Below are 24,219 nucleotides of genomic sequence, written 5' to 3' on the forward strand. Positions count from 1 at the left end.
AAATTGACATGTTCGCTCGATATGAAACAGAATGCGGAATGCCGACCGGGGGCTCGGTTATTTACGCGGCTACTTTTTGAAGACTCCTTCTTCACAACAAATGCCACTTCTGAAGAAACTCATTCGATTGACTTCGAAATACGCGACGCTGGTTTCGGATCCATGTCACCAGAACTCATCTCACGTCATTTCGTTGATTTTTGTTCGTTTTATTCTATTAAAACATTGGAAGGCGATGAGCATAACGTGAAATCCGGAATAGACATTCGGTGTCTATCAATTTGAAGGAAAACTCTCTGGTTTATCCCACATATTTTGCCATTCCAATACACTTCGTTATCATCCCGCCTATTAGCGGAACTACTGGCGTGTATTGAAATGCGAACAGCGCGGGGCGCGTGGAAGTCGGCTCTGCTCAAGAAGTCTGCCCCTCGGTATCGGAGTTACGGGTGCTGAACTGGCTTGAGATAGCTTCGCGTCTGCTCTGTTTCCCTTTCGTTCTCTCGCTTTTCAAAAGGAGTGCCACGTTCATTGTTTCCTGAGATGGCAACTTCCGCATCACAGTTTCGTTCTCGCTAGCGGTTATGGACTGCGTTTGTCAAGCAAGCGCTCTTAGCTCGCTGGCTTACAAAGCTTTGATTTTGTTACTGTCATCAAATTCACTTCGCCCACGCGAGCCGCAGCCACTACACTGCAAGGGAAGGGAAGCCACGCTGCGCAAGTCTACCCCTCAGAAATGGATGAATGTTGCACTCCAGTTCCAAAACTGGGAGGGAATTTGTTGTCGTGAGCGTGCCTGGTAGGAAAAACCCTTTATAATCATGCTCGTTTTGAGCACGCACGCACGTACGCACGCACGCACACGTACACACACACACACACACACACACACACACACACACACACACACACACACACACACACACACACACACACACACACACACACACACACACACACACACACACACACACACACACACACACACACACACACACACACACACACACACACACACACACACACACACACACACACACACACACACACACACACACACACACACACATACACACACACACACACACACACACACACACACACACACACACACACACACACACACACACACACACACACACACACACACACACACACACACACACACACACACACACACACACACACACACACACACACACACACACACACACACACACACACACACACACACACACACACACACACACACACACACACACACACACACACACACACACACACACACACACACACACACACACACACACACACACACACACACACACACACACACACACACACACACACACACATATAGCCAAGGGGGACTACGTTTCATAGTATAAACAGTGCCATTTGCTTAAAAATGGTGATTACAGAGACTGTGTAGTCTCTTAGGCCTCTTTTTATAGTCAAGTGAGTCGTGTATTTTTCGCCCGCAGAGAAATCTTTTCTGAGCAAAGATGCAAGCTCTGCTGCCGAGCAAGCATGTACCGCATTGCGGGAGAGAGGCACAAAAATACTACCATCGAAAAAATACTACCATAAAGTCACTGATGTCCTTTAAGAGCCATGAAATATCTGATTCTTTTTATATCACCAGGATAATTTGCCGCTGAGCGACGCCAAAGCACCTGCTCATTGACTGTAATCCTTGCCAAGAAGTGGAACCAGACGCGAGGGGAAACGCCCACACTTTGTACGGCCGGGCGATGCTGCTGCGGAAATTAGGCACGTTTTTGTGGCGTACCGTGTACATCCAGGCGGTGCGTCGTCACTACGTGTACACCATGCTCGAGCTCCTCTACGTAGGTTTAATAATGTCGGGCGTCAAAGACACAGAACTACTCGGAAAACTGAATGCGGAGCCTGAGGAGTGGCGAGCTGACGATCTCATGCCCAGCCCTCCGCAGCAGGTAGTTTTTGGCCCGAACACGAGCTACCACGAGCGCCTACTACGAACCATGGTCGGTGACCTGGAAGCATTGCAGCCAAAGCCAGATTTTTCTCAGCGGAAATCTTCACGTACGTAATTTCTATACGGCTTATGCATGACTCTTGAAGCTTTGCGTTTTTGATGGCACACTACCGCTTCTACGGAGTGCAACCATACCAACGCTTCTACAAAGGGACTCAGAAGGCAAACCAAAATTTCGACAATGGGATAAGCCCCATTGCCAAAACGTTGCTTTGCCTTCTGATTTCAGGCACTCTCTCAATGTTTTGCTGTTTTCTTTTGTGCTGCGTAGTCATCTTCTTCCTTTGCCCCCCCCCCCCCCCTCCTCCCCCCCCCACACCTTTCTCTCTCTCTTTCTCTATTAGATCTTGGGAGTAAACGTGGAGCAGTGGAGCACCCAAAATATCTGCAATTGTAGTATGAACTTGGAAACGTTTAACGAAAGAATCTTAAAAGAGCGTGCAAGCGCGGTCCTATAACGATGTGAAAGGTTATAACGTTATTTTTCCATGTACCGATACCCAGCCAAGACTACGTGGTAGCGGAAAGAATGATTGAAAAATAGAATCTACAATGAGGAAAGTGAAACGGGTCGAGCACTGTACTTGGGGGATGCAGGGATGAAACAGGGAGGAAAACATAATTTGAATGCAACGGTGTAGGCGCCCGTTTTACTGGAGGCGGTAGATCCAATAAATTTTGCAGAGCTGGAGATTGCAAGACTCACAGAAACGTTCTTCCGAAAATGGTAGAGGAAAGGACGGACGTTAAGAAATCTCTGGCCTGTTGACCGAAATGAAATCGCCTTGAAACTAAACGTCAATTTTGGCACTGCGCAGAATGATACTGTATGATGTATGGTTTTTTTATTGTGCTAACAACATCAGCTATGGCGGATGCCGTAGTGGAGGGCTCCGATAATTTCCATCTCTTCAAATTTTTTAACGCGCACTGACATTGCACAGTAGACGGTCACCTCGCTTTTCACCTACATAGAAAAGCGGCCTCCACGGCCGGGATTTGATCCCGCATCCTCGCGTTCAGCACTTCAACGCCATAACCACTGAACCACTGAGGCTAGATAACCTAGCAGAATGAAGTGGGGTTAGGCATGTTGAGTAGTAGGGACAGCCCACTGAGTAAGGATTTAGAATGAGCGACATTTGAAAAGAGCGCGGAGGAAACTGGCGCGAAATGAGCACATAATATTGTTAGCGGCAAGAATTACAAGTGTATCGAGATGATATATTCATTTCTTACCAAAGAGAACGGTTGCGTTGGGTCAAAGCATGATAACGTTATGAATATAATGATCAAAAACGCAATAGAAGTAGAAGGCAATGTATCTGAGCAGGACACTGTTAGACATTCCAAGGAGGCAAATGATTTCAAATAACATTGCAGACTCTTTCCAGCTAACCTTAGCGTAGCCTGCCCTAAGTCGTTGGAGCATGGATATCTGATCAATGAATAAAGAAGAAGTATAAGTGTAATGATTGCGAACCAAATCCATAGGCATCAAACAAGCGACATGGGGTACGGCTAGTACTGGATGAGCCTCAAAGCATGAGGAGGTTTCAACGAATCAACAATGTTAGGTATATGGGCGAAAACTAACTCTTCGAAACGAAAACAACTCCTGTCTTGAACGTCCCAAACGTGTCCCTCCGACTGCACGAGCTAGCATCATACATTTAGGCTACAGACCGGCAACGTCAGAAAAAATTAGACACTCTTTTTAGTATCGTTAGAACACTCGCACAGATCATGCCCATCCTGTCTCGGTCCAGGTGTTATTGCTACATTTCTTTCATGGAGTCCGGAACTGATGCCTGAGATGTTCTCACGCGTTTGGCCTTCGGTACGCAATAAAAGGCAAAAACCGGAAACCCGTTACGTTCTTTAGCCAGTGTGGTACAGGATAAAATAACATTTTAATGTGTATTCTTAATAGTTTTATGAATAGTAGATGCTATAGTTCAGCTTTTCTCAATGTTCAACCTTGTTTCTGTCTTTGTATAAACATTGCTGGCATGAAATGCATGTTATTGAGAATGTGATCTCTTGATTTCAATGCCCAAATGAGTGCATATGCCGCTACAATTTTTTGATATATCGTTTATGCTTTGTAAATGAAGTTGCATTATGCTCGGTTTATATTTTATGTCCGGCAGAGGGATGTGCTGCTTTGTTTAGTAGGGACCTAAAGTCAGGTCTGCGACTTCTTTCCTTGGCTTCCCGTTTCTTTTTGAAAGAAGTAAAGACAAATTTCAATTCCAAATAACACATTCTGTGCGAATTTGCGCATTAGCTGATGAAAACATTAATCATATAGAGTGCGATGTCTAGAAAATTGAGAACGAGGAAGCTACAGTAAGTACGGGGCATGCAAATTCAAGGATGACAGAGAGGGAAAATGCAGATGAGGATCAAGTGACTGCAAACGGGTTCACGGTTGTGAAAGATATTGCGTTAGGAAAACTTGCTTCCCGGCGTACATAATGCACACTGGCATGAAGCGTACAGTAAGTATAGACAGATGATAGCATACTAACCCATAAACTAAATGATGTCAAAACATGAAGAAGCAAAGGTTGTTTACCTACTGGGTGTAACTGAAAATATTTAGCGAGGTAAGATTAAGGGCAACCTTGATCCTAAATTATCAAGAATAACAGACTGTCTTTTGAAAACGTACTCGATTGAAGACAAAATTCAGATCGTGATTCAGGTTGCTGAAAAGTATGTATAATTAAGAAGCTCGCATATTACCTTCATGGACTGTAAAGTAATCTTGCCATCATTTAATATTGCCTTCATGCATGCATTCGGCGTTACTCCATGGTATATGCATAGGGCGGAAGAGGCGTTTGAAAAGTTTCCAGAGTAGTATCTTTAGGCATTGTACTGTGACCAGTCATTAACAGGGAAAGTCACCTATACGGCCCTTTACCAATGACCTCATACAATATGCCGAAACCGCAGCTATACCGTCTTGGTTTCTCTGCGGAGTTAGCAAACTTTTTCCTTGAAGACATTATTATGCGACGTGGAGCTCCTCGTATTTTCCTCTCCTATCGCGGCAGGTCCTTCTTCAATGCACTCATGGCCGAAGTTCTTCATGCTGCAAACACCGCTCACCAGAAAAAATCCGCCTACCCCCTGCAAATGAACGATCTTACCGAACGCTTTCATCGCAATCTCTCCGATATGCTATCGTTCCTGAATGAGGCGAAGGAATACTCCCCTTATGGGGCTGGGACAGGTAGGTCACCGCCGCTTGCGGCGGGGGCTAGCCTGCCACCGAATTTTTATCTGTTGTCGGCCATCATTGCACTCGCCACCGCTTCGGTGGTGGACGACGGCTGTTGTTTCGGCACGCGTCTTTCTCTCCCTCTTCCTTTTCTTTCTGTTCTATTTTGTCTTCTGTCTGTACGAGGCAGCGGAGGTGGCTTAGCTACAGAGCGAGTAGCAGGCCCGTGCATTTTCTTTTCCTTCTTCCTACAGCCACATCAACAACAACAACGCATACACTGACTGCGATTCCGAGCGCTCAAGTTCTATCACGTCTACTCTGTTTTGTCCCTGCACTCTAGAGTAGTTTATCAGGTGGGAGAGATTATATTAGCCCTCCACCACAGCGTTTTTCTTATAGCCCGAGTAGCTTTGGAACGTGCACTCTAGAGTAGTTTATCAGGTGGGAGAGATTATATTAGCCCTCCACCACAGTGTTTTTCTTATAGCCCGAGTAGCTTTGGAACGTGCACTCTAGAGTAGTTTATCAGGTGGGAGAGATTATATTAGCCCTCCACCACAGTGTTTTTCTTATAGCCCGAGTAGCTTTGGAACGTGCACTCTAGAGTAGTTTGTCAGGTGGGAGAGATTATATTAGCCCTCCACCACAGTGTTTTTCTTATAGCCCGAGTAGCTTTGGAACGTGCACTCTAGAGTAGTTTATCAGGTGGGAGAGATTATATTAGCCCTCCACCACAGTGTTTTTCTTATAGCCCGAGTAGCTTTGGAACGTGCACTCTAGAGTAGTTTATCAGGTGGGAGAGATTATATTAGCCCTCCACCACAGTGTTTTTCTTATAGCCCGAGTAGCTTTGGAACGTGCACTCTAGAGTAGTTTATCAGGTGGGAGAGATTATATTAGCCCTCCACCACAGTGTTTTTCTTATAGCCCGAGTAGCTTTGGAACGTGCACTCTAGAGTAGTTTATCAGGTGGGAGAGATTATATTAGCCCTCCACTATAGCGTCTTCCTACTGGGACTATTAAGTCCGAGTAGCTTTGGAACATTAAATCTTGTAAAACAGAACCGGCAATCGACCAAACTAGTCGCAAATGTTGAGGTATGTAAACCGCTGTTTTTCACTGTATACTTATGAAAGTCATTCTGAAGGTCGTAATTAATTGAGGCAAGATTATGAGCTAATGAAATCTATTATAGATTTATGAAACTGCTTTGGTGGTAAGTGAGAGGATGAAATTTAGGGCATCTTTGAGGATGCTAAGGTGAAGTATTAAAGTGACGGGTGTGGAAAAAATGTACAAGAAAAAAATAGCGAACAGTATTGAACAAGCAGAGATGGGAGAAAGCTCAAGACCTGGCCTCATCGTTTTGTTTTAGTATAACTTGCAAACTTACCAATCGGCTTGCATGCAGCGACGTCACGCCTGATGTTAATGCAGCATGCCATACTGAGTGGTCGTCCACTGTGATGGCGCATATTCACCTTATCCAGCAGTTCGTTTAACCGGGATTACATGCGTGAAGCCAACGTGAGATTCATTTTTCATTTGCAGGGGCGTGTGTAGGAAAGTTCTTGATAGGAAAACTTGCCAAATTTTATGCAGTCGCAGACACTGAGGAGGGCCAGGACACAATATACAAGGCAGTCAATCGCACCGATGTGCTACGCACCTGTTCTCTTGCGGGATACAAGCCCTGGATCCTATGTGTGGCCTTTTACCAGGAGCCTGGAACGCTGCTTCCAAGCCTCAAATACACTCTGTTCTTGTCGAATCAGCAACCGGGAAGTGAGTTCCAGTCGATTGCGCGTGATGAGACCAGGAGACTGCAAAGGGCCTATCCCCTGGGCGCAAGTAAACCAGTGGACTTCGTACTTGGTGAGTTTGTGACATGCAAATAGAGGTAACATGCGTGATAGCGAACACTCGTTCTCTCAAAGTCGTAAGCCTAGTGCTAGAGGTTTATAAGACGAAAGCCTTTCTAGGCCCATGGTGGAAACCTTGTGTTCGTGAGACGTGTCCATCCACGACACGTGTCTGTGGGGCATTGCATTAGGGTCTGGCGTCGAAACAATATCTCCGGTCAGGACGCCGGGATAGGTTCTGAAGTTTGGTTTGGTTTGGTTTGCGGAGTTTAATGTCCCAAAGCAACTCAGGCTATGAAAGACGCCGTAGTGGAGGACTCTGGAAAGTTCGACCACCTGGGGTTCTTTAACGTGCACTGACATCGCACAGCACACGGGCACCTCGCTTTTCGCCTCAATCGAAAAGCTGCGCCGAATGAGGTAAGGTCTACCATGTTAGTGGGGTGGGGCTGAGGAGGAGGAGGATTAAAAGAGGAAGTCAGGCAGGGGCTTCCTCGCTAGGTGGCCAGGAGCCCTTAGGCTTTGGGGGCCTCGTTTGCTCGCTCGATGGGCCGCAGTGGCAAGCGTTCAGAGGAAAGGCACGTGGTGAATAATTGGTTCACTGGAAGGGAAAGGCGCGGTAACTGTCTCACTCGTTTTCTGTGGACACCTGAACAGCGCCGTGAGGGAAGGGAGGAAGGTGGGAGTTAAAGTGGAAAGAGAGAAAGAGGAGCCGTAGTGGAGGGCTACGGGGTAATTTCGGCCACCTGGGGATCTTTAACGTGCGCTGACATCGCACAGCACACGAACGCTTCTTCGTGTGCTGTGCGATGTCAGCGCACGTTAAAGATCCCCAGGTGGTCGAAATTACCCCGTAGCCCTCCACTACGGTACTGGGTCAAGGCGTATAAGGGGGTGAAAGTTTGGAATGTAAATGAATCCACATGCTCTGTTGAAGCTTAGACGACTTGTGAGGGAAAGGGAGTAATAGGTTTGAACTGTGATGATGATGACTGATGTCATGGAAAGAGGAGGGAGTTACTCATGTCTAACTTAGAGGAGGCAGGCTCGGTCTGTGCTTTCGTGAACGGTAGGGCGTGACAACTCTTGCAGGGCACCCCCACGTAAGCATGAAAACAGGGTAGGAAATGATTAAAAGGGAAAGAGGAGTGCTCAAAGATGCTGTGCACAGAAGAAGATATTCACTATGGTACCGACTGCAGTCATGGAGTTGCTGATAGTGAAAGGAGCTTGGGTGCTGACAGTGGCGAGTCCAGTTGTTGCCTCAGGAACAATGGCAGGAATGATAGCGATAGAAAGTGTATGGGAATGGTGGCCAGGACATAAGTGGGTTGACCAAGCCGTAAGCGCTACATTAACATGCTTATCATGAAAGTGGGGTCTCTATGTTTTAGTGCCTCGCAAGAAAATAATGGCATGCCTTCATGCGATTCACCTCATCTAGCTGCGATGACGACCTCTGAAGCACTTGTCCAGGACCATAGATGACGGTTCCAAGTTCGCCGTACTACCATGACAGCATTCAACGGAACGTTCTACTAGTGTCCGGGAAAGGGCTTGGGGTACGTCGGCGGATGAAAGTGTATTCTATCTGTCCCAGGGGCTCAAGGTGATCGCTATGTGCGGACGGGAGTGTCGTGATGTGCGGCTAGAATTTGTCTTGTTTCGGCTACGTCTCTCAAGGAACCCGGCCTTTGTGGGCTGCATGCAGATAAAGAGGATGATATCGTTTTGCTGACACAATATATGACCTATGCTAAAGTCTTCGAAGTTGTCCTAGCTGTCTTTTAACTAGCGCTTGTCCTGTCATCCGTTCATCCTGTATTGTTTAAGCCCTTGCTCTCTGTACATCTCATTTGTGGGTGGTGCATTTCGCTTTGCAGACGCCGCAGCTAAGTTTCAGTACGCCATCGACCGGACTCACGTGAATCTGCAACATGAAGCTTTTCGTTCCAAGGAAGAGCTACCAAATGTGAGTCGGAAATAATGCAATTTATTGCAGACTCACTAAAGTAACTACACTGAGTCGATTCATTGAGTATCATGAATATACCGGTCTAATATTTGGACGCGACGCTATAAGCACCATGGCCGTTATGTTTTATTTATTGCATCAACCGTTTTCAACTCCAGTATCCTGAATTATTACGAGAAATTTTAAGCCACAGAACTCACAGTTCTGGTAATGACGTTTAGAACTCAAACGTTATTGTCAGAACTTGTATGTAGAGCCTTGGACAGCAGGGATGGAGCCACAGTTATGCACTATGAAGCGCACATACTCTGTTAAATACGCGAGAATAGGAAAAAAAAAATTGTGTGATGCACTTTTTACGTGAGACGCATGACAGGAAAATAACCGCGCTTTTTTTTGTCTGTAAAAAAAAAATGCATTGTCGTAACCGAAGGGTCCGTTTTACTACAGTGCAGTCCACTTATGCAATATTAAGAAAACCTGAAAATCCAATGGTTATAACCGATGATCGTTATATTTGGACCGGCAAAAAAAAAAAAGAAGAAAAAAAGAAGCACACCCACGTATTTTCCTATGCACGTAGGCTTGCCTACTAATAGCGATGAGTAAATCGTGTTGAACAACGCTAATCATCGTACTGAGCACTAAACACTTTATCGATAGCCATAAAATAACTTGAGCATACTTAAAGAAGTCGGAAATTCGCGCTCGCTTGAGCAGCAGCTGAAGCTTGACAATCGCTGTGAGCATCGCTTCCTGTAGCGTGTACGCTGGCGGCAGTCTTTTTTGTGTGCACGAAACCGATTAGCGGCTGGATGAACTGAAGGACCATCCCCAGCCTTGATGATAGTTAAAATCGCAGCAGCACCCTTTAGGCGGCTGCGATTGCGATGATGATAGTGCTCATTTTCTTCTGTCTTCGCCGCATATGTCGAGTTTTCACGTCATTGCCTTCTTAATATTATATCTTTTATTGAATATTCAGTCAAATTTTCGTGGTAAACACCTATTGGGCGGCGATAAAGGTATCGTTGTATCTGATGTACCGCCGATAATCGATCGTTATATCTGGTTTAGGTTTACATGGGGAAATGGGAAAAATGATAAATGTCAAGAATTTTATCGTTACAAGCGATATGTCGCTATATCTGGTATCGTTATAGGTGGACTGCACTGTATTTATTTTTCGTGCGGTGTATTGATCGTACACTGTAGGCAGACATATTGGTTTATAGCCTATTAGAATGAGTTGACGTAACCACAATGTAAAATAGTCACTCGAGAAACTTTTCCCGTCAGTTCCCCAAAAGACGGCGGCGAATACTTAAAGTTATTCACCTGTCATATTCTAACCGTTTGAATAAAGATCGAGCTGCGAGTGGTGTAAATTGCTTTGCAGAGAGTTTTTTGACCCCTTGAGATATATAATTTCCGCCGTTGCTTCCAGTTATTATTCTAATGGTCTCGTGACTACCGTTGGATGAGACGTCGAGATACCATTGGCGTGACGTGTGATAAAAAAAGTTATGCTGGAGCTAAATGCTAGTTTAAGTACGTAGCATCTTATCATTGCCGTAAGGCGTAATAAACACAAGACTTGTTACATTTAAGCAGCAGACCGTTTCGCTTGCGGCGCCAGCTTGCACCTGCTCCAAATTCTTGATAATGGTTCCTTCTAATAATGCGAGTTATAAAACAACAGAACTTGGAAAATAGATCTTGCCTCTAAAGGCTCATTGGTTGAAGAAATTACGATAAGAGTTCACTCCATGACTTAGAAGGTGCAAACCGGAAGTTAGCTGAAGAATTCTACTCTTTATTTTGATCGAACGTCTTTAGTTAGTATTCCGTTCACCAAACAACCCGGCTTTACAGTTTCGACGTGCCGAAAAAATTTGGATTGCTCGAGAGGGCTGTGAAATAATAGGTGGAAATGAAAGTAAACAAATCATCAGATAAATTGTGACTTTAAGTTCATAATAGTATTTTCATATTAATTAGGTAAAGGAATTGTGCTGTAGAAAAGAATAGTTAATTAGGTGATAACTTAAGATATAGGCCTTGGAATACGAGTTAAAGCAGGTTGTTTGGGCTAAGTGAAGGGTGGCCTTGTCTGATATTTGGAAAATAACTATAGAAAATAGGCACCATGTATGCGAAAATATTTGCGAGGAAAGCTACGAGTCGCTGATGTGACAGATTAACGCAACTAATTCATTTCCTTAAAGTAGGCCTTGAGTGCCGTCCGGACATTGCCGTCTATTTAGAGAACCGTTTAGAGATGCAGTTTAAGTACTCTTTTTGCGGAAAGGCTGCGTGCTCGCTGATTTTTGGCTAAGGGCTTAATATACAGTCATTTCTTCTGCACCTTCGCAGACTACAGTTAAGCAGAACTGAGTGTATAGAGATCACAAAGATAAAACAACAAGAACAACAACAGGCAAGAGTGTTTTTTTAGAGGCCTTTCAAAAACTGACCTGCTCGGTTTTAACGTAAACTTATAATTCTCGCCTGAGTGTTACGAATATGAAATTCTCTCTTGGTGCAACTTCATAAATCCAATCGTAAGATAGCAAGAGTATGTCTATTTCAAAACATTTTCTGAGCACCTTAACAGTATCCCGACGTTTGCTTTTGCCGATGTTTTACTGCGCATTCATGGTTCCATTAATTAGTTCTCTGCCTCCTCCATAAATACAAAGTTATTGACTGACCTCTTAACCCAACAATTCCTCTCGAAGGCTTCTATTTTACCTACTCATTCACATGTTATTTCTATGCATTTGTTGTCTGTACAGCTCGGGCTACTTCTGTGTACCATTTACGTTCACAAGTTTATTTTTTGGGGCTGCAGATTAGTCTCCCTCCACTAAAATGCCCTGTCAATGGCACTTAAGATGAAATAAGTAAATGATGATGACAAGAAAACATTAAATAATATAGAAGTAGTTATTGACTGACCTCTTAAACCAAGATTTTAATGATCATGATAAGAAAACATTGAATAAAATAGAAATAGTTATTGATTGACATCTTGAACCAAGAATTCCTGTCGAATTTCTTCTGTTACCCATTTACTGGCATGTTGATAGGTCTGCTTGTGTCTGTAATTGAGGCTCACAAATATATTTTTAGGGCTCGAAAACAGCACAACTCAGTGCATGATGTGTCCAAGTCTAGGAATAAATTTCCGAGTAGAGAAGGTGGTCCGTAGAATTCCATAGAGAAACGTGTATTGATGGAATGAATTGCGCCCCTTCAGAATGCTAATGCTTTTGGTCTACTTGCGTGTTCCTTAGTCGAATCAGAGCTCACGCTTTGTTTTACTTTGCAGGTGACGATTCAATCAATGCCGCCCGTGAATATCTCCGACCCCCGCCTCTGGTTCAGCTATCGACCGACTGTTCCCATCGCCCTGTTCTTCGCGTTCCTGGTTCCACTGGTGCGCCGGATAAATGCAATAGAACAGGAGTTCAGTTCTGGGCTGGCAGTAAGTAGAGAAGGCAGCTTTTACGGCTTGCAACTGCGCTTGTATTAAAGTGCTTCGAGAGCTAGCCATTCATACTTAACCAGCCAAAGGACGAGACACAGGAAAGAAGAGGACACGACAAGGCTTTCCTGTGTCTCGTCCTTTGTCTGGTTAAGTATGAACCCCTACCAACGTGCCCAGTCGTCAACCTTGTTGAATTTCATAGCTAGCTATTCAGCAACTCTACATCACCTAATGTTGAAGGTAGGAGACAGTGATTTTCCTGCAGTCGTACATATCGAGGCACTCCTCGTTTTCCACTTTCCTATTTAAGCGGTAGTGGTGGTGACGTCCCAGATGTTTTTTATTACAAGAAAAAAAAAAACTGCGCCAGAATAAGACATAGAAAGTTCTCTACCTGCCATAAGCACCATCTTTCCTTACGAAGTTCACGTGTATAAAATCTTTCAGCAGCACTTTCAGGACGATTTTTTTAACCGAATTTATACCAGCGTCTTGGGACCAATCCAGTTTTACTTTGAAATTCAAGAAACCAACATTTCGCCAGTGTCTGTGCCCGTTTTTCTTTCTACATAAAAAGCGATTCCTTACGACAGGGGCCCCCAACTCTGTTCCATATATGCATTGTTTTCAGCACTGTGAGCCCCGCCGGGGTGGCGCAGTGGTAAGATGCCCGACTACTGTGCCGGAGTTCTAGGGTTCGAACCCGACCACGGCGGCTGCGTTTCGATAGAGGCGAAACGAAGTGGCGTCCGTGTGCTGTGCGCTTTCAGCGCACGTTAAAGATCCCCAGGTGGTCGAAATTACCCCGTAGCCCTCCACTATGGCTCCCCTTTCTCTCTTTCAACTTTCACTCCAACATCCCTCCCTACCCTTACGGCGCGGTTCAGGTGTCCACAGAGCAAGTGTGAATGATACTGCGCCTTTCCCTTCCTGTGAACCAACCAACCATCAGCACTGCGATTTAAAGAAAAAAAGTTGGTGAAGATTGGTTTCCCCTAGTGCAAATACCTCCGAGGCCAGAAAGAACTCGAAAGAGTGAGGAAATACGCTAAACAACTGCAACTCGTCGTTTGAGCCGCGAGATTTTGGAATTAGAATTGGTTGGTTCACAGGAAGGGAAAGGCGCAGTATCTGTCACACTTGCTCTGTGGACACCTGAACCGCGCCGTAAAGGGTGGGGAGGAAGGAGGGAGTGATAGTGGAAAGAGAGAAAGGGGAGCCGTAGTGGAGGTCTACGGAGTAATTTCGACCACCTGGGGATCTTTAACGTGCGCTGACATCGCACAGCACACGGACGCCACTTCGCTTCGCGTCCATCGAAACGCAGCCGCCGAGGTCGGGTTCGAACCCGGGTACTCCGGCACAGTGGTCGGGCGTCTTACCACTGCACCACCCCGGCGGGGCGTCATTTGCGGTTTGGGAGAGTGAAGAAAGTTTCGTGTTTACGCAGGTAAAGCTGGAAACTCTGCCGCGGCAGATATATCGTCAATGAGGCACTGTTCAGTGACAATTTCACCATAGGAAGAGATAGCTCTGCTTCCATAAGTTTCGCGCCTTTCTGAAGAAACGAGGCGAGCATGTCACACTTAATACCTATTCAGTGACTATTTGCGATACGTAGTTACAGCTCACATGTAATTTTTGACAGCAAAAATGCGAAATAAAATACAGAGGATCATAATTTGAAATAGTATACTGGATATCTTTAATGATGTGAACACTTTTCCCAGAAGAAAAAAAAACCTTTCTAAACGTAGTACTGTGGTAAGTCACATTTTATTACCATCATTTTATTTTACTGCAGGATTACCAAAGTGTTATGGGACTCTCAGAGATCGAATTTTTTCTCGGTCACTTTTTTACGTCCATGGTGTTCGCAATGACCGAGGGAGCGATCTCCATTGCGGCGATGTACACTGATTCTCAACAGCAAGCAGCACTCGCTCACGACGTAGACCCCATCGTTTTGGTAACTTCTTTCACCTTATTTCACATTGGCCACACACTGCTGGTCACCCTGGCTGCCTGGATATTTCCGAGGGGTAAGTAACGATCTAAGAACATTGAAGTATCAACTGAACAATGTTTTTGAATCTCGCTGGTTCCTACCCTAAAATGCGCTTGAATATTGTTACGGGGCGGCAAGCCGATAAAGAAAGGAACATGACCGATGGCGATGGTAGATGACGTTTAATGAATGATGGCTGACCTAGCGCGAGCGCGCCTGCCAACGCCAGCGCCCACCACTTTATCGCCCGTAACACTACTCGGGGCTACCGAGCGATCGTCCCGATCGGTGGACGAAGTCAAAGTAGATAAGATTTATGACATGACGATGATGTGTGGATCAAGAGAAAGGAGGTAACGACTTGTCACCATGATGACTGATGAAGCCTGGCCCAGGAAGCTTTTGCTGCAATGGTCGTCAGGATTTCACGGCTGGGTCCCAGACGGCATCAAACGGCACAGGCGGGGGTGATGTCTTTACGTTTCGTGTTGTACTGGGTCAGTGGGTTGGTCGTCTGGCCGGTGTCTCTGGTCGGTCGGGTCCTTTGGTCAGGTCTGTCGTGCGCTGTGTCTTTTGATGTGTTCTAGATTTTTCGTGGCTTGAATGCCGTAATGAATTTTTGCTTAGTCATTTCAAACATAGTGGGGATTGCAAAAAGTCTGGGATAGCTGTGAACATAGTGTTTTCCTAGGTTTCTAAAACTAGCAGTTTTATACCATTGCCAACTACTACTCTGACCTTCATTGACCCAAAAGCTACCACCTAGACCAACCTCTGCCTAACTTGCGATGTTTTGCACTTCTTGAAATAGCTAATCACTGTCTCAGTGATGATTTAATTAGATCACAACATGCTTCTAGACTTTGTTTTTTTTTTGTTTCTAAAACTTCGTGCCTTGCTATTGTGAAGATAGAGAGGAGTGATTATCTCAAACATAACATCAACGCAGGCGTGCCAGCGCCATCTAGTAGATGGCGCTGGCACAACCCAGGACTCTTCCTTTTTCTCAATTGGTTCGTAGGAAACGAAAGCCGCAGTATCTGTCACACTTGTTCTGTAGATTCCTGAACCCGGCCGTAAGGGAAAGATGAGTGAAATTAGAAAAAGCGGTGTAACGACGGGAGAAATTGGTGCCACGGCGAAATCGCTGCATCCGGGCAAATGAAGCTTTCGCTTCTAAAGAGAGGAACAGGTGCCGAGGATTTGAAACCACCGTGCAATAAGGCTTTCGCCTCATCGCACTTTAATGGCTCAAAGTGACCCTTATAATTTTTTGCCGACCGAGGGGCTACGAGACATCAAGGATTTCGCCTTAATAACAAATTGGTTTACAGGAAAGGAAAGGCGCAGTATCTGTTACCCTTTTCCTGCGGACAGCTGAACCGCATCGCAACGGAAAGGAGGAAGGTGGGAGTGAAACTGGAAAGAGAGAAAGAGGAGCCGTAGCGGAGGGCTTCGAAATATTTTGACCGCCTGGGCAGATAATGTGGACTGACATCGCACAGTAGACGGATGCCTCCCCTTTCACCTGAATCGATACGCAGCCGCCGGCGGTCGGGCTCGAACCCGGATACTCCGGCACGGTAGTCTCGCATTTGATCATTCTGCCCCCTCGTTGTTGTGGCTGTAGGAAGAATGAAAAGAAAATGCACGGGCCTGCTACTGGCTCTGTAGCTGATGTTGTTGTTGTGGCTGTAGGAAGAAGGAAAAGAAAATACACGGGCCTGCTACTGGCTCTGAAGCTGAGCCACCTCCGCTGCCTCGTGCAGACAGAAGAGAAAATAGAGAAGAAGGAAAAAGAAGAGGTAGAGACAGACGCGCTTCGCAACAACAGCCGTCGTCCACCACCCAAAAGGTGGCGGGTGCAATGACGGCCTACAACAGTTAAAATGTGGCAGGCTAGCCCCCTCCGCAAGCGGCGGTGACCCACCTGTCCCAGCCCCATCTGGGGAGTACTCTGAGCCACCTCCCGCCGGGATGGTGCAGTTTTAAGACGCCCGACTACTGTGCCGGAGTTCCCGGGTTCGAACCCGACCACGGCGGCTGCGTTTCGATGGAGGCGAAACGAAGAGGCGTCCGTGTGCTGTGCAATGTCAGCGCACGTTAAAGATCCCCAGGTGGTCGAAATTACTCCGAAGCCCTCCACTATGGCTCACCTTTCTGTCTTTCCACCTTTACTCCCACATCGCGGTTCAGGTGTCCACAGATCGTGTGACGATACTGCGCCTTTCCCTTCCTGTGAAACAACCAACCGCTTTTTCGTGAGGACAGAAGAGAGGAAGTAGAGAAGAAAGAAAAAGAAGAGAGAGAAAGACGCGCGCCGCAACAGCCGTCGTCCACCATCTAAGCAGTGGCGGGTGCAAAGACGGCCTACAACAGATAAAAATTCAGTGGCATGCTAGCCCCCGCCGCAAGCGGATGCGACCTACCTATCCCGGCCCCATCAGGGCCAAGACCAGCCACCCTACGTCCCTCCTGCTTCCACCACCTCGGCGGGGCTTGAAACGGGTAGAGGAGTTATGTTGTGGTTAAAGAAAGGCACCCCATACTTTTATAGATATATTTTGTAAATATGGTGCCACGAGTAACCATGTCGGGGCAACATATTTGTATGTTGAAGCTAGGCTTTGGGGAAAAGAAGGCGCAGTATAATGTTTGGTGGACTCTTACGAAATTGTGATGACCTACGCTTAATTCTGTTAAGGCCACAGGTCAATTGAAGGTGAAACGCCCTGCCACGGTGACCTTCAATTTTCCTAGGTTTAAGAGACTGTAGCGTAACAAAATACGAGGACACCAGAACAGAAAGGTACACCACGAGCGCTAGACGTGTCTTGAAGCTATGAATAAACAAGCCAAGAAGCCACCCAACTTTGGCTAGCATAGTGTTTTGGTTGGTTGGTTCATAGGAAGGGAAAGGCGCAGTATCTGTCACACTTGCGCTGTGGACACCTGAACCGCGCACCAACCAACCAACCAACCAACATCGCACAGCACACGGACGCCACTTCGTTTCGCCTCCATCGAAACGCAGCCGCCGAGGCCGGGATTCGATCCCGGGAACTCCGGCACAGTGGTCGGACGTCTTACCACTGCACCACCCCGGCGGGGCACCATAGTGAAGTTTTCGTTTCAAAATTTGTGAAAGCACCTCTCTTTCCACTTTCACTCCCACCCTCATCCCTTCCCTTACGGCGCGGTTCAAATGTCCACAGAGCCCCGCCGGGGTGGTTCAGTGGTAAGACGCCCGACTACTGTGCCGGAGTACCCGGGTTCGAACCCGACCTCGGCGGCTGCGTTTCGATGGAGGCGAAACGAAGAGGCGTCCGTGTGCTGTGCGATGTCAGCGCACGTTAAAGATCCCCAGACGGTCGAAATTACTCCGTAGCTCTCCACTATGGCTCCTCTTTTTCTCTTTCCACTTTCACTCCCACCTTCCTCCCTTCCCTTACGGCGCGGTTGCGGTGTCCACAGAAAACAAGTGAGACAGTTACCGCGCCTTTCCCTTCGTATAAATAAATCAGTTAAGTGTCCACAGAGCGAGTGTGACAGGTACTGCGCCTTTCCCTTCCTGTGAACCAACCAACCAACCACTACAAGTTGTCGTTGTCGTCGCGTCTGAGGGAAGAAGGAAAAGAAAATGCACGGGCTGGCTACTGGCTCTGTAGTTTAGCCACCTCCGCTGCCTCGTGCGGGCAGAAGAGAAAATGGAGAAGAAAGAAAAAGAAAAGGGGGAGAAAGACGCGTGTGGTAAAAGCCGTCGTCCGCCACTGAAACGGTAGCGGGTGCAATGACGGCCTACAAAATATGGTGTCAGCCTCCCCCGCCGCAAGCGCAGTCGCCTACCAGTCCCAGCCCCGCAGGGTCAGGAGCAACCACCCGAGACAAGGTGGTCTAGGCGTCCGTGGTTGTGGGATATATCTTGCGCCCTGCAGTTTCCACCAATACACTGTCGCAGTGGCTCATTTTTCGCTGGATGTTGGCTACGGTAATAAAGTAAGCGATCATACGAACCCTGCTGACTGTGTTACGGAATTAACGTGTCAAGGCTGCCTGAGATTGAAACATGTTCAAAGCCAGTGTGGAAAGTGAATGGTGCCCGCGAGCTAAGGCTGCCGGCACCACTACACCTTTGTTTGGTTTGGTTTGGTTTGGTTTGTGGGGTTTAACGTCCCAAAGCAACTCAGGCTATGAGAGACGCCGTAGTGGAGGACTCCGGAAATTTCGACCACCTGGGGTTATTTAACGTGCACTGACATCGCACAGCACACGGACGCCTTGCTTTTCGCCTCCACCGAAAAGCTGCCGCCGAGGCCGGGATTCGATCCCGCGTCCTTGGGAACAGTAGTCGAGCGTCGTAACCACTGCGCCACCCCGGCGGGGGCACTACACCTTTGTGGAAGTCTGAAAGTTTTTCAGTGATACTTATAATAACGCTGCTAGCCATTTTATTACACTGGTATTGTTTATCGTCCCTTTGCCTTAAATTTCAAAAGCACGCCGCAACCTTCAAGCTCGATTTCTCTTCTTTGATGCCAAACTAAAGAGCGCACGTTTCTGATTAAACTTTCAGTATGGAATACTTCTTAAGGAAGTGTGATTGGCAAAAAAAAAAGAGAAAAACATCAGCAATGTTTTGCCTTTACAGAGGCGACCCTCGCGAACCAATTTTGAGCGCTCACGATTGACTGGCAAGTTTTTGTTAAACTCGAAGAAAGCAAGAATACGTGATTAAATTTAGCGAGCTGAAAGCTTGTTTAGCTGAGCGTGGCTTGAAGCACCTGGAAAACTTGGAAAGATGTGCTGATTGATTCGAGGTCAGAAAACGCGCAACTACTCGATCTTGAAATATAAATTCGGTACCATATTTACCGCGAAATATTAAACACAATTCCAAAACGAGACGGTAGAATGAGGCCTCTTCAAAACGTTATTTAAACAAGAAAGATAGTAGTTAAATCATTCGCGGACAATGATAAATGCTGACATTATGCCTGTGCCCTATGGCACTGCCATTATTTGCGTCATATTGATTCTTTCTCCTTCCCATTCCCTCTCCCCATTCTCTGCGTCACACCAGGATGGATTGGACTTATTTTGGGCGTGCTGGTTTACGTCACCGCAGAAGCAAGCATCTTTGAATTTCCATCAGTGGCGACATACTTTCTCCATCCCAGAAGGAAGAAGCTTCTCACGGGCATCTTCCCAGTCCCGGCTTTGTCTTCTGTCCTCAGAATACTCCTCCTGGCCAGAGACTACGAAGGTCAGTGGCCGCACCACGCAAGCTCTGGGTGGCGCTGCACTTGTTGCTGCAATAGTTTTTAGCACAGTAGATAAACGTGCACCTCCGATGCTGCCATTTTTCTATGGCGACACGGGTTTGTGTGTTTTTGTCTGAGCATATCGTTGTGACAGTGTTTAAGATAAAAACGTTATTATCATTGTCAAGCAGTATCTAAGTACCCAATCGTCAACACGGCTTTATCTTTATGTCTAGCGTTTTTGGACAGCGTAGTTTTGACGCAGCTGTGGCTTTATTGTACGATACTCTTACGTAGATTTTAGGGAAATTATCCAATCTTCCCATGCTGAGGCATTTCTAAAGTTTTCTTCCGTTCGAAGTGAGCAGTTGAGAATATCATGCAAAATAAATTAGGAACCCACGTGCTATCGAAAAGCAATATAGCAAGACTGTAAGCCTGCCCAGGGAAAATCTGTCTATATATAGATTGTTAAAGTGAAATGTTTCGATATAACGAAAAATTCGGTCATAAAGAACATTCTGTAGAAAAATAATAATCGGTTCACAAGAAGGCAAAAGCGCAGTATCACACTTGCTTCCGTGGATACCTGAACCGCACCGTAAGGGAAAGGAGGAAGGTGGAAGTGAAAGTGGAAAGAGAGAAAGAGGAGCCTTAGTGGAGGCCTACGGAGCAATTTTGACCGCCTGGGGATCTTTAACGTTCGATGACATCGCACAGCACACGGATGCCTCGTCATATATGGGATGTGAGACCAATTCAAGAAAACGCAGTGATGGCGTCAGCGCTAAATCAATGTACATAGGCTTTATGCACTTTTGAACAATGAATGTGACGCACCTACTGCGATCATCTCATAAAATACCTAAATGCGTATTTTATTGAAGGTCTTAAAGTTATTTCTTGATTGGTTTCAGGGTGAGGATCACCATCACCCGCATACAGCAATTTATTGGGGAGCTACCGATGCCCCGAAAATATTGTATCGTATCTTGCCACGTATCAATATAATGGAAGTTAGAAGTTAATCTACATACAGGGCCAGACGCACATACCCTAATAACGCGAATTCTAATGAGATGTGGAACCTGATAACTTCTTGTTTGTCGACACCACAGGAAGTGCAGGATGGGAAACCGTCGGCAGAAGGGTGCTTGGACTCGACAACGTGACTATAGCTGAAATATGGGCTGTCATGGCTTTGTCAAATTTGGCCATCCTCTTCCTAACTTGGTACCTCTCAAGGGTTCTTCCATGGGTATCCGATAGGCACCAGAGCCCTTTCTTTTTGTTTATGGTGAGTTCGTAGTAAAAACAAAATTCATGCTTTCCGGCTGGACGTGGTTGAAAGAGCAGAAAATACTTTGATATCCAGCTTCAAACTTTTAAAATGTAGTAGAGACTGCATCATAGGGAAACCGATTGGCACCATGATTTATAGATATGCGATGTGTTCGAACACATTTGAATCAAATGTACTTTATGCGACTTGTGTGGCCTACACAGCAGTATTATTGCGTTCTGCAAAGTCAGTGGATAAAGACCAATTAGCTAGCTGCAAATATTTAGGGAACTTATCACTGATTTAACCAATACAATGTCCTGTCACACGGACAGTTTCGATCCTAATTGATCTGCTTTCAACGCAAGGCAGATCGAGGTTATCACATGGCAACTTTCAAGTGCAATCGAGCTCGAGCTTGCTTGACTTGAAGCTGCTTCCTCAATCGCTCTCGAGATTTCAAGCACTCACGAAAGCGGTCATCGACACTCTCGTCATCAGCGAGCTCAAAAATTTTCAAACAAATGGATAGCATATAAATGTATTAAAAGGCATGACAAAACATTTTTAGACCATTGCTAGAACCTTCGCAAAATATTAAGCTTGTGAGCTAATTTTCTAATCTCGACACCACGGCCCATCACCAATGCAAGCGAAATGCTGCTGTGTACGCTGAAACTGCGGAATCATCATCCCAATCTCGCGTTTCCTTTTGAGGCTAATTGCGACAGACGGCAAACGACAGAGACTACAGACCACGCGGGAAACTTTTGATTGCTTATTGTAAATGCCCGTGTAGCACCGGATGCTACAATCCTTCTTGAAAGCCTCAATGCAGATGGAGTTCATTGAGGATCGGAAGTGTTCGTGCCACAGAAGTATTAATGAGAGATGATTGTAAGTTTTGCAGGTAAGGGCTGTTCGCGCAGCTTTATTTTTTTCCCCTTGAAAAAAAAAATCAAAACAAACTGCCACATGACAAGCCGTATGCGCATATCTATTTCTTAGTGCGCACAGTGCCCTATTACCGAGAGCCCTACAGAGAGAGGTTAATATTGTTCTCCGGGACGCATTTGGAGCACCGAAGAAGGACTGCACGTGGGATCTTCGCAACATTTATTGCAGATGTAATCTTTTAGGCCTCCAAAAAAATTTCATTTAAACAATTACTAAGCGCACATTTTATTCACTGTCTTTACAGACTCTCAACAACTTTCCAGTCCTTACTTTGTCTGCGAAGCCAATAATGAGGAACCTAGGGCATTACATTCACTAATGAATATGCTTCTTAAAACTAAAAATGGCGCGCTCGGAGTGGATCATTTAAGAACAGGCCACATATCGTTTAATAAGCTTGAACTGTCGATGCTATTTAAAGGCTTGCTGATATTTAGCTTTAACGGTACGTGACGAAAAAAAAAAAGCGAGGCCAGACGCTTGATGGTTTTTAAACTATCTTTGCGCTCAGTTTCTTTGAAACTAGGTGTTGAGCAATAGGTCTTCTTGGTGACATCCGCTTAATCTAGCCTTCATACGAGAAGGTGGAATGGTATTCCTACATATCGAAATTAGTGCTGAGTATTTATGAATAGTTTATTCTTTTTGTTTATGGCTATTGGTTGTCAACCAGCAGTGTCACATAGGTTGGCCAGTCTTGCTCTTGTCCTAGCTTTTATAGGCATAGCCCAGTATTGCCATAGTCATAGCACTTTCTAGCTTTGTATCGACCGCGCAAAGCAAGGAAAGTGGTGATATACAGAGGGCTTCTGTGAACACCTTTGTTAATATATTCAACACGCCTTTCGCGTTGGTACCTTGCGTATTGGCATTGTAAGATCAAGAAAAAAGTGTAATCATAAACATTGGCGAACCAAGGAATAAAAAAGCGGGAAGGGCGGGATAGAGGGAAAAGTCAGATCAAGGAACAATTCATATTGTGCTGGCTGGAATGCTCACTATGCAGTTACGTTGCATCTGCGTTGATGCCTCCACGATGAATCTAAATTTATGTACAGACATCAAGCCTGACAAATGTAACTCAATAATAACCTAATTGTTTTCCAGCCAAGCTATTGGAGGCCTGAATCGAGAGGCGTAGTGAATGTGACGCCCCTGCCCAGACAGCCCGATCGATTTGAAGATATTCCCAGCGACGTGCCTCAGATCGTAGTTGCTCAAAATGTTACCAAGGTGGGTGCCTTATAAGACTAGTAACCACAGTGACCGTGTTGCATATATTATTGATTTCCACCGACCTGTTCCCTGCGGAATTGGCCTTCAAAAATGAATACACAGCAAAGAGAATGCTACCAATAAATGCAGTTTAAACATTTACATTCCACTCTCCCTCCAAAGGCTGCGTGAAATGATGGTAGCTACGGTGAATAAAATAATTAATGACTATATCCCTATCGAAAAAAACCCGAGTCACAATAACCTCATACAGATTTCTCATACTAAATTCATACAAAACTCGTATAATTCTCACATATTCTCATAAAAATATAGTTCAGCGTATGAAAACTATATGAGTTTGTATGAGACTTGTATGAGTTTAGTATGAGAAATCTGTATGAAGTTATTGTTACTCACACTGTATTTTCGCTAGGGATAGATTTAATTATTGAAAATGATAAATATTATACATTCCAAACAAATAGCTGTCTTCAAGAAATGTATATACATGCATATATAAGGAATGCAAAAAAAACAAACAAACAAAAAAAACGTAATGATGGGACAAAAGCTAAACTTCTGGATTTCTGTATTGCATCAGAAAAAGCCGAGATTCTTCACTTCGGGCATATTCGGTGTGGCTACTGCCCGTAGCAAACTGCCAATAATGCATGATGGACTTTTGCCGTGAGTCATGTCAGGGGCTAAATTCACTCTCTCCGAGAGTGCACCCAAGAAACGACAAGTTCTTTCACTGGCTTCTTTTCTCCCTGCAGCTAAGGTAGTTCAGATATGTATGTCACCTCCAGGTTCACACTCCCACGGTATTACTCTCACTTCGACTCAGCGAACCAACGTCGCTTTCTTTATTGCGTTACTTCGCATATTAATAGTAGTAGGACCCATT

The 24,219-nt window shown here is 45.5% G+C and overlaps 1 protein-coding gene across 1 annotated transcript in view; it reads left to right on the forward strand.

Annotated features, from left to right (window-relative positions):
• The first annotated feature begins 1,754 nt into the window (after positions 1–1,754).
• Positions 1,755–24,219, forward strand: part of LOC146189383 (phospholipid-transporting ATPase ABCA3-like) — a 39,665-nt gene continuing 17,200 nt past the window's right edge. Inside the window, exons 1-8 of the mRNA XM_084605255.1 lie at positions 1,755–2,067; positions 6,808–7,131; positions 9,002–9,090; positions 12,428–12,583; positions 14,391–14,628; positions 19,675–19,857; positions 20,974–21,152; positions 23,202–23,327. Coding sequence (XP_084461381.1) covers positions 1,755–2,067; positions 6,808–7,131; positions 9,002–9,090; positions 12,428–12,583; positions 14,391–14,628; positions 19,675–19,857; positions 20,974–21,152; positions 23,202–23,327 — 1,608 coding nt within the window. The remainder of the gene's footprint in view (positions 2,068–6,807; positions 7,132–9,001; positions 9,091–12,427; positions 12,584–14,390; positions 14,629–19,674; positions 19,858–20,973; positions 21,153–23,201; positions 23,328–24,219) is intronic.

The sequence above is a fragment of the Amblyomma maculatum genome, chromosome 5 (genome assembly GCF_055883805.1).
Source record: "Amblyomma maculatum isolate TAMU_Amacu chromosome 5, ASM5588380v1, whole genome shotgun sequence".
NCBI classification, from domain to species: Eukaryota; Metazoa; Arthropoda; class Arachnida; order Ixodida; family Ixodidae; genus Amblyomma; species Amblyomma maculatum.